This window comes from Nuphar pumila, chromosome 12 (genome assembly GCF_984573655.1).
Source record: "Nuphar pumila chromosome 12, dmNupPumi1.hap1.1, whole genome shotgun sequence".
NCBI classification, from domain to species: Eukaryota; Viridiplantae; Streptophyta; class Magnoliopsida; order Nymphaeales; family Nymphaeaceae; genus Nuphar; species Nuphar pumila.
This window is the reverse complement of record NC_143260.1, coordinates 104896507-104907902: the sequence shown is the minus strand read 5'-3', so window position 1 is coordinate 104907902 and position 11396 is coordinate 104896507. Positions and strand designations below refer to the sequence as shown.

Genomic DNA, 11396 nt, shown 5'->3' with positions numbered 1-11396 from the left:
GGTTTTGAAAGCGCTTTTGTTTTCACTGTGCTTCTAATGTTTTCAGTTGAATTTGAATGATATTCGACTGAAATTCTTCTTTGCGGCTGGAAAATAGCCAAAGGATTTAGTGGATATGGATTTAAATCCCACCAAATCCCATCAATCCAAACACATCATTTTCATTTTCAATCTCTCTGGCGTACGTACACACACACATTGTAACTCATGGTTTGTTGCACACTTGGGGGTTGCATAAAACTTTTTAGATTGGACTGGATGATTTAGTAAGAAAAGTAATTGCTATATTACAAATACTAACCATAAAAGGAGACATACAACCAAAAAACAAGTTTGAACACATCCAACAAGCTCCTAATACAATTCATGTTAAGTAAATCGGCTCAGTTGGATGGTGTGCCTCAGATGATCCACATCTTTGGGTCAGGCGCTGATAAGCACATTGAACTAACCATGTGGCTGAAAGCCCTGACAGCTCAGATGCAATAAATGCAATTATGAGGGGCACTCTCTACCAATGAGCTAATAGCTCGCCGTGCAGGCCTCCCCAGTTGGATACTTAAAATCTTTAAGTATACATTGCAATGCAAGGTACAAGATTGGATTTAATGGTCCCCAAGATCACTGTGCTCAATCATATCGGGAAAATTCTTGTTCATTTTGATACAAGAATCACACCTTTAAATTACATTTCCAAAGCAACAGTGGCAAGTGAAACTCAAATTTGAAAACAAAAATGGAAGATAAATACATCATAAAAGATACAAAACCTATACAGTTAGATCATTATTTTTCTTTTGCTCCAGAGTTTGACCTTCCTTGAGGGATTCTTGAGCATCAGATTCCATTCCCAGGCTCAAAAGAGAAGCTGCCTGAAGATAAAAGGCAGTCGGCCACTCTGGCGCCACTACCAGTGCTTGCATCGCATCACCAAGAGCTTCTTGTGGCACATCGCTCATAAGGTAAGACAAGCATCGACGAGCATAGACGGTTGGAGACACCATAGTTCCGAAGTCAATAAACTACACTGCAAAAAACAAGTGTGAGAAATTTAATGACCTCATGAAAGAGGAGAGGTATTATTTTTGTTTTCGATTTATAACCCAACGAAACCACACCCGACACAAGGACCTGGTTGCGCTGGCTCAGCCTGTCATACCCACGGTCATCAAGCCGGCGGCATAAAACTCCAAGGCTAGGACTCCTACCCCCAGGGCCTACGCTGGGCATCCGCTGACGCCCATGGGAATCGAACCTTGACCACCCGTCTAGCGGCCAAGGCCCCTCCCCACCACGCCAACCCCCCTTGGGGCGAAGAGGTGTTATTAGCAAAGCCCATTTTCATTTTGTTTATTACTTCTTCTCTTTTGTTCCAGACCAGCAATCACTGAGGCCAAACTTCTATATAAAAGTTCAAAAAAAGAAGACATGCACAAGAATACTAACATGTCTTTCAAGTCGTGCTGAACAAAATGTTCAGGGCTAAATAAGATGGCAGAAGCAAAACCGAAAGCATCACGGTCAAGCTATGTAATAAAATCAACCACATAAGTCAAGATGTTCAGGGTTAAATATTGCAGCACATGCAAAACTGAAAAATCATGGTCCTATCAAAGTCAAAGTTACATAACCTAAGTCAAGCATATACATCAAGCCGATCACATATTGATGTTGTCGATTTCCACATACAACCTTCAGATTCCATTAGTTGAAGTGTTCAGTGGATACTAAGCAATAAGTTTAAAGCATTGATCATGATAAAGCAACATTCAGCATGTTGTACTTCCGGTGGTTCACATTTATCATGTTTTTAAAGTAACTTAAAAACTGGCATGTGCACATATACAGCAGAACATTATAATTTTAGTGTTTTTACATTTTTATGCTAATTTTTTTAGTTCCCATTTTGAATGCCACAGGTACATGTCATCAATAATTGACAAAAAAAATCAAAAGAATTGACCAACATTATGTTTTATATAAGCAAGAAAATAAGAGTAACCTGGGTATAGCGATCAATTGCAGTGGCAAAGTCTTTGGTTCTGAAAGCAGCATCTCCAAGTTTCTTGCAATTCAAGGTGTCTTGAATTTGGTTAGTCCACATTTGGAAAGAAAGCTGCAATAAAGCAAAACCATGTTATCAATATTGAAGGTAAGGCTATACAAGAGTTGAGGCAAGCACAAGCTCGGGTCCAAGCTAGGTTCTCAGTACATAATGCACCTGTCTCTAGCTCTAAAAGATGTCCAAGCTTGGCTCAGTTGAGTTTTATGTGATCTTCAGTTCAGGGCTTATAATTCAAGACACGGAAAATCAGTTCTCCTTTGCAAGCAGAACATAATTATCATTGCAAGGAGAGTATTTTTCTTGTTAAAAGGATTATGTAAATCAGATATGAATGACATTTTTTTAAACAAAGTTGAGCTTATTAAGCTCTTAATAAACATGAACTCAACTTGTTTAACCAAATAAATCCAAAACCGAGCTCAAGTTTGGGTTATTATTAAATAAACAAGGTTGAGCAGAGATTTAGGCCGAGCCTCAGCTTGTTGCCACCCCTAAGAAAAGTCATTCTTATATGCTAACCACCTGCAACACATCTTAAGAGTGCCAAGAGTCACCAAACACTGCATGCTGAAAAAATTGAAAATACTTCTATAACCCATATATCCAGCATGCTGAAAATATAAGTCACGTGCAATACAACTGGAATAAGGATTACGTTCATCAAATGTGGACCGTTTACTTTATCACAAAATGATGGACAACCATCATCTTGACAAAAGTGATCCTTAAATAAATCAATGTGTCGTATGTGTATGATTGATGATATTGCAACACAGTGCTTTGTGCAAACTTTACAAGATACATCTGATTGTGTGTTTTCTGTGTTGAGTGCATGTATTAGAGAATTACAAGTCATCATGAAACTTATGAATTGACTGAGATGATAGAGATTATAATCATAATATATAATTTTAAATTAAGTCTTGATTAATTTTAGTTGACAATAACCACGCATCATCTAGGCTTAGGTAGGCTAGGTAAGACTCTTTCTGCAGGCCACATCTACTGCACTGGTAGGTTTACAAAACTCACGTATTGTACCAAGCATGCCCATAAATTATCCCCTACCTCTACCTGACATAGTTCCAGGACTGGGAGCAAAAATGTATGTGGGAATGTAAGAAAGAAAAAACTGATGTACAAGAAATAAACAGCGCATAGGTTGACATCATGAGTGAGAGTGAGTATGTTCCTATTTCTTAACCACTTAAACATATTGTCATCTATGAAACACAGACACTTCTAAAAGGCCAACGCACCCATGTTACACCTGCGTCCGTGCGGGTACGACACTTGGACATGGGTTCCGCAATGTCTGGTGCAGTCAACCACACCGGGGTCCGTTTCTGTCCAAAACTGGACTCAATTAACCCTAACCAAATTCGGTTTTATCTATAGTACACACACACACACACACACACACTATATATATATATATATATATATATATATATATATATATATATATATATATATATATATATATATATATATATATATAATCACCCTCACACCCAATTTTTTTGAAACTGCCATGCCGCACCCACACCCGCACTTAAGTGATATAGATTGTCATTTGTTAACTTCTTCCATCATATTAACTTACAACAGGAAGATGCACCTGATAATGTGACTCCCGATGTTAGAAAATCTTTTTTACACTTGAGGAACAAGCAACACAAAGAATTTATACTAACCTCATTGGTTACGCCCTCATCATCCTTGTACCCAACCTTGTCCAAGATTTCATGGATTACACTAAGATCTACTCTGGAACAAGCTTCACCAAGTGGAGACAAAGATAAAGACTGAGGTGAAGTTGCTGCTGCCTGTGAAATGCCCATCAAAATCTGTGATGGCACCTGTCAACAAAAAACATATAGTAAAAAACCTCTGTTTTTCATGCATTTGTACAATCTTCTTTTTCTGAAATTACAATTACTTTTGCTTCACTGCTGTTCAAGGTTGCAACTGTAACTTTGGTGCCCACACACACACACACAGCACTTTGTCAATACAAAGAAATATAGGACATATATAAATAACACAGAAAAGAATATATACTATGTAAATATGTGACATTATTTATGCACATGCATCATCACCTGGCACCAGCACCTTGAAAACCTGAAGTACCAGCATGGAAATGGGTAAGTCAGGCATTTCAAAGCACCAACATTACATGCAAAACCAATTATGTGGCCATAAATTTATTAAACACTTCAAACAACATGCTCAACGGAGGAAAATAAGGCAGTGTAAAATAAACCACTCCAGTAAAATGCGAACAATGATGTGAATCTATGCACACTTGTCAAACAGAAAAACTTACAAATCAGCAATAATAGTCCTATTACAGAGACAGCAGAAGGTCCAGAAGAGCACTGTCTATATGGATGTACAGTTTACCTCTGTTTCTTTTTGGAGAGATGCCAGAGCAGACACTAGTGACTTAACATTCGGCCTCTCACGAGGTTCAAATTGCAAACAGCGAGAGGCTAATCGGACCAAGTCGGTTCCATCATCAGTTGAGAAGTGACCTTCTAAACCAGAATCCATAAGCATCAGAAAATTCTTAGCACGTATCAAGTCAAGAGCCTGCACAAAATGGAACCATGGAACATAAAGCTAAACTCTCATTATGAATATTTAGAATTGCAGCCATAAAAAGAGTAATACTCAATACCCATGCACCAAATTAGATAAAATAGAGATTCATATACTCTCTAAATTTTATAGGAATTTGGTATTATACATACATATAGATATATAAACAGTGTATAGACAATAAATATGTAATAAACATATATATAATGTTTATATATCTAATAATGCATATACGCTTTTCGTGTGTGTGCGTGTGTACACTTTTCCCATTCACTGAAGTCCCAAGTCAAGCCCTCACTGAAGTCCCAAGCCCAAGGGAATTTATTCTTGAGTCACTGGGCACACAAGAATTAAATGATTATAATTATATAAAGCATTCACTGATGTTTAACCTCACAACAGCAAATATTGTGAGTTACAAGCAGAAAAATGCATACGGTACACTCAAATGCTACCTTGGTGGCTGAAAATGAGTTGGCCTTGAAAATGATCATTTGTGAGTCTCGGTATCAAGGATCTTTCTGTACACTTCTAAATTCTCATAGCCTCGTAGGATACTTGAATCTCATAGGTATAATCATTTGAATCATGCAAAATCCATGTTCCCAAGGATTAAGAATGAGCAAGGTCAGGCATTGTGATCATTCATATGAATGTGATGGCCGAACAAACTACAGAAAATCCAGATTCAGCATCCATCATTAGCAGTTGAAGAATATACTTTGGTGCCCTGACCCTTATTCAGTAGTTGTACGAGACATCCAAATCCTTGGCATCTTCTAACTTTCAACCATATTTCTTCTGTTTAATTAAAAAGAACACTTTAAGAAAAAGAATAGAACAAGTGAAATTAAGCCTTACATGGCTAGGAGGAATATGCTTCCCACTAAGAAGGTCAAGCAAGAGGGTGCCAAAGCTGTAGACAACACTCTCTGGTGTTATCCTTCCTGTAAAAAGTAAATAAAGCAACTTAAAGAAATATCAGAATTGCATACACACACATTGCATTATAGGAATTTATAAAATCACACAACCTTTCTTAATTACAGTTATGTAAGACAACAACCTGGGCCAGCCTTTTGGATAGGCCAACCTGTCCGGACCAAGGGCCAAAATCTTGGCCCCCTGGCTCGTCTTGGTCAGGCTACAAGAGCTTGACCCCTTCTAAAAGGAAAGACACAGGGCACAGATAGTGTTTATATTTGACTAATTCGCTGGACCAATGACAGATCAGTGGGCAAGATGGGTCCAAAAAAGGTGGCCCCAAGAACTGTAGGCACATAGATGATTCTATTTTCCTTTGATTAAAAAAAAACAGAAATAATATATCAATTTCAAACAAGAAAAAGTATTGAATTTCCCTTCTCAGTCATTCATTCTTGTCCCTATTTATTTTATGTAAGGGTGGAAATTGGGCTGGATAGCTGATGGGCTTTCAGAATGGACTGGGTTTGAACTGCATGAGCAACCCAACAGCATTTGCCTACTCTGAACATTAAAGAGGGATAGGGGCAGGTCAGGCCAAAAATGTCCTTCCAATGGGTCCCAGCATGACCAGGTGTTAACCACTACTTCATATATTATTTTCTTTATTATAGGTTTAAAAATATGTTTTGAGGAAACCAAAAAAAATACCTTTGCCATATCAAGTATGATTTACTCAGCCAAATATAGCATTAGGTGAAACAACAAAATCTTTTTCACAATACCTTTTTCTTTGTTTTGGACCAATATAACATGGATACTCATGTCAACAAAATGTGTCACAACTCACAAGTATGGGTGTAGGTATGGCTCTGGAAATGGCTGATTGTGAATCAAACGAATTGGTCAGATGTAGTCAACAAAGCATCCAAATCTGTGTCACCTATATACATCAGGAGGCCCGGAGTGTCAGTGTCAGACGAACACCAGGACACAACTCTGATACATTGATTTTCCAGTTCACACAGACACACACACATCTCCAGTTCACACACACACACACACACACACACACACACAACACCTGCACTGATCTTTTAAGAAATTTTCATGTTGTACGCTTCAAACTTCTACTAAGAAAGACCATGGTTCAGGCCAGATACAACTATAGAAATCATTGACAAATAATAAACATGTACCATTTCTCAAGTACTCCGGAGGAGTGAAGGCCAAATTTGTACTATAACTTTTCCCATCTCTGCTGTTCTTCATAAGGCCAAAGCATGAAAGCCTTGGATTACCATCCTGCCCAGCACTGACCCAAGATAAGGAAAACAATTACAAAGTAAGCTGATACACAGAGCTGGTAGAAACACATGGTTAAGGTAGTAAACATACCTGATCAAACAAGATTCTATAAGCATTAAGGTCATGATACAGTGCACGTCCTTTATTGCCACAATATTCCAAGGCTTGTGCTAAATGCAAAGCAACTCTCAGCCTCATAGCCCATTTCATTGGTTGTGCTTCCCCTATAGCACATCCAATACACACGAAGGATGGAGATCGGAAATAGTCAGAACGCAATTAAAAACTCAACATTGAAGTCGATGACACTGTTGCATATTGCATATGCCACCTTAAGATGTACAATTAGCATGCATTGGTTAGTACCAACATGAAGCCCCAACATACATACAAATCCAAAGTGTATCTTCTCAACCAAAGTAGGAAAATCATTGACATGTATAGTGCTGAACAAAGCAAAATTATCTGTTAAAAAAGTCGTGGATCAGAAAATAAATGCAACCATTTCAAGCACAGAAAGAATAAAACTGGATAAATTCAAATAAGCCCTTGAAAAGCCAAGGAAAGAAGATATTGCAATTGTTCAGAACACACATTTCAAGCATTCTAAATTTCTAACCACACACTCAATTTTGTCTTATCCTGAACCTTTAATACAAACATCAGAATTTAAAGACAGTTTTTTTGCTTAGGATTTTGTTTTTGTTCAATAATTCAATACAGATTTTTTTCACACTCCTCTATCAGACTTATGCACCATGTCTCCCCATGAACATGATATACGTAAGACCAACTTGAAAAACTTACAGTGGAAGAGGTGCTTTGAAAGAGTATCATTTGGCATATACTCTGCAATGAGCAATCTCTCATCACCTTCGCAACAGCAGCCAATAAGATTCACCAATCTCTCATTTCGGAGCTGTCCAACAGCCCTGGCTTCACTCTGCACTTATTTAAACCAATTTCAGCACCCAGAACTATTTCAATTGAACAAACAAGTTCATGTGACCTCAAATTTCAAAATTCAAACAAGCATGCACCTTGAAATAAATATGGAGAACTAAGGACTGCATAGCTTGCTTTCAAGTGAAGAACATAAGGTTTTCACAGTTCACTGGGAATTCAACTATATAAGAAGAAACGGCTAATTTCATTTTCACGGGGTTATATTAACAACATGAGACACATTAAATATTTTCCTTTATAGGTGAATTCCGTGAATTGTAAAAGCATTTAGGTTACATGATATAAAGGCAAGAAACAACAATTGTGCATTTGGATCCACTGATAAAGATAAACGGTCCAATTAAGATATTAAGCTCTACTGCTGAACCAAATTTGCAGGTTTATGCCATTTATCTAGAAAAGTTGCAAATCCAAACACAAATGCACCAGCAATCCAAAAAAACAGGATAAACTGGGATATCCCGTGGTGCCCAAAGTGCAGATACCAGATTATCCCTTATTTCTGGAAAAACAGGTGCAACCAAAATCCCTTTGGTGGAGTCTGGATGAATCCGTTTTTCCGAAAAAAAAAAGAAAGAAACGAGATATGTTAGGACATCGCATTGCGGAGTACAATGCAAGTTTCTAGCTATATATCATGCCTGTATTACTGAGTTGGTGCATCCAATCACCCTATTAAAGAAAACTAAAACAGAGCTTGCAGATCTCCATTTTCTTCCTTTCTCAAAAAAAAAAAAAGCACCCAAATTCACAGACAACCGTGATCCCAATTTCTCCACAAAAGAATCCAACAACAAAAAAAATCACAAACTCCCACCACAAAAAACAACCAATCCGCGACGCCACGAAGAAAGGAAACAGACAAAGGGGGGAAAAAGAACAAGAAAACGAACCAGAAACTGCTTCTGATCCGGCCACGCGACGCGGTTGAACCGCTTGACGGCGATCCTCCGTCCGTCCGCGAGCTCCCCCTTGTACACGACGTTAGGCGCCTTCTCCCCATGCTCGGAAACGATACTCTCTACCGAGAACCCTGATGTGGCAATTCTGAGCACCTCGAAAGAGTACTCCTTGAAAGCAGGCAGCTTCCCGACCCCACTCTTCCCCGCATTCTCTAAACCAAAAAAAGAAAAAAAAGGTCAAATCCAAGAAGAATCGAATCGAAAAACCATCAATTCTCGGCGGCGACGACGCTTACCGGCGTCCGAATTCTCGACGACGGCCGATCGAAGAGATGGGTGCCACCAACACATGTTGAGCTTGGAGCAGCGGCCGCCCATGGTGGCAGAAACCTCTGGGGATTGACGAGATCGGAATGGAAGGGGTCAAAATTTATGCAAAAGGAACCGATGGATCACAACAAAGAAGGGTTCATGATCGAAGCCCCCTAAAACCCTAACCCTAGAGATGATGAGGGGAAGAACAGGCTGGAAGAGGGATGCATCATGAGACGCACCCACAATCCCTTCTCCCCTCCGCCTTTATCCTGCTCGCTCTCTGTTTTCCAAGCACTTGGCCCACAGAGATCCCGTTTGGAATTTCTTAAGTTCACGTCTTTTTCCTGCTTTTTACTGCGTTCGATTTGCTTTTGCTTTTGGGTTTCTTTCTTCCTTCGTCTCCTTTCTCCTGTTCTTCCTTTTGCTGTACGGAGGACGACGTGCTCTCCCTGATCCTGATCTTGGACCAGATATTGTATATGGTGGCAGTAAACGGATCCGATCGGTAAGGATCCATGTTTCCATCCCAATATTGTATTGGGTTGTCTCAGGGATGTCAATGAATCGGATTATATCCCACAGCCAAACAAATTAGATTGTCCGAACAAAACCCGACCCGTTGACACCCCTAGCTGCATAGGGATGCAAATGGGTAGGATTCAGGATGGTGGTTTCACAGATTTTTACTGTTTCGGATCCGACTCTCCCATGTATTTATTTGTTCTGAATATGAACCGTTTGCATCCCCACCGCCGCACCCCATCACCCCGGAATACAAAATAAGGACTGCACCAAACTCAAAAAAGGTCCAAGTCAGATCCGATTAAAAGGATCCGACACATTGTAAAATTTGATCCTGATGATCCAAGTCAGACCTGACCCGTTAGCAGCCTCTGGTTGGCACATAAAGTACAAGCAGGCACAGTAAAGGCTCATGAACAAAGTGGAGTAATGCAATGTACTTGCACTGGATGGCCTTATTAGATAAGAGTACTGTGGGACCCCTATTATGGGCACAGACCCAGTTCTGAAGTTTGAACAGGCAATCTGGACCTACAAAGCCACCTATTTTGGATAGTGACAGTCAGGGGTTGAAACTGGTCGGATTTGGTTAGGATGTAAGCATTACTAAACCCGACATAATCGAATTTTCCTAACCACATTGGGAGTTGGGATTCCAATTCAAATTAAGAAAAAAAAGAAACTATTATCAAATCTAAATCCAGATCGCATATGCATTTTACACCCATTTGGATGTAAAACTCAAATCGATTCGAGATCCAATTATTGATTTGATGCGGCTTTCTTTAACAAATCCATCTAAACTGATATGGATTTCGTCAGGCAATGACCCAAATCCAAATTGTTGGATCCATAGTAAAAAGATAGTGTTAGATCCAAATTGAGAATGAAAAATTGTTGCAAATTGCCAATGAAATATTTCTACAATATCAAATGCCACCACATTACAAAACCTTGAAAATTTTTAAATCCATGAAAATCTGGATTTGGGTGGGCATCCAAGGAAACACTAAAAAGCCTCCAATTAATTATCCAAGAAAGAATGTTGATTCATGAACTGTGGAGAATGATAAGGAAGATGCACGCTGTCTCCTTTGTGAATCAACAAGGATAAATTAAACTAATCTACAACATAATTATTTGTTACTACTACCAATGTTGTCAGTATCGGTGTGTATCGATACTTATCGTATAGGCAGAAAATCGATAAGCATACACCCTGAATCGGCTATTTTATAATAAATATAAAAACACTAAAAATTATTTTTTTAAAATAATTTTGGTGTTATTTTAATAGTTTTAACACGTGATAATGTTTTTAAGTATCGGTATTGGGCCGATATGGTTGAATAGTTGGCCAAATGATTCGGAGACGATACCGATACTGATAACATGGGTTACTAGCAGCAAGGATAAAGATGACTCTGCATTCTCCAATGATGATGACAACCTCTTGGGGATCATGTCAAAGCACGTTTCATGTTTGTGGCTTTCCAACTCACTCTACCCAAAGACTTCTAAAATAGATGACATTTTGTTTAACCCTTTTAAACATTGTTGCCAACATCAAATCTGAATCGGCCTGACCCTACTGATTCGAATCGAATGAACCTTATTTCGATTCGATCCGGTTTGATTCGGCCCAGGTTCGGCTGTAGCAGGAAATTTAGGGCTGGTAAACTAGCTGAACGAGCCGAGCTTGGACTGTTCGGGTTTAGCTTGTTAAGGGTACAACAGCTGCTTGGGCTCGAGCTCATCACCAACTTAGCCAAAGCCCAAGGTTGTTA

General features: G+C 39.0%; 1 protein-coding gene across 1 annotated transcript; it reads right to left on the bottom strand.

Moving 5' to 3' along the window:
- Positions 1 to 604: 604 nt before the first annotated feature.
- LOC149821444 (serine/threonine-protein kinase BSK5-like) lies at positions 605 to 9537 on the bottom strand. The gene is made up of 10 exons (XM_089982098.1): positions 9069 to 9537; positions 8764 to 8984; positions 7712 to 7847; positions 6995 to 7128; positions 6796 to 6901; positions 5534 to 5619; positions 4475 to 4663; positions 3763 to 3927; positions 2003 to 2116; positions 605 to 1022 (listed from the first exon to the last, which is right to left on the bottom strand). Exons 1-10 carry the CDS (start codon positions 9148 to 9150, stop codon positions 771 to 773), a joined length of 1485 nt encoding a protein of 494 aa, XP_089838224.1. The 5' UTR covers positions 9151 to 9537; the 3' UTR covers positions 605 to 770.
- Positions 9538 to 11396: the final 1859 nt, after the last annotated feature.

Excerpts from the sequence above, each read along its gene's own strand:
- LOC149821444 (XM_089982098.1), bottom strand. The coding sequence starts at position 9,150 with ATGGGCGGCCGCTGCTCCAAGCTCAACATGTGTTGGTGGCACCCATCT. Across the intron at positions 4,664-5,533 it reads AGCATATTCCTCCTAGCCAT|GCTCTTGACTTGATACGTGC; the intron begins GTAAGGCTTAAT and ends CATTTTGTGCAG. Across the intron at positions 2,117-3,762 it reads ATGAGGGCGTAACCAATGAG|CTTTCTTTCCAAATGTGGAC; the intron begins GTTAGTATAAAT and ends GCTTTATTGCAG.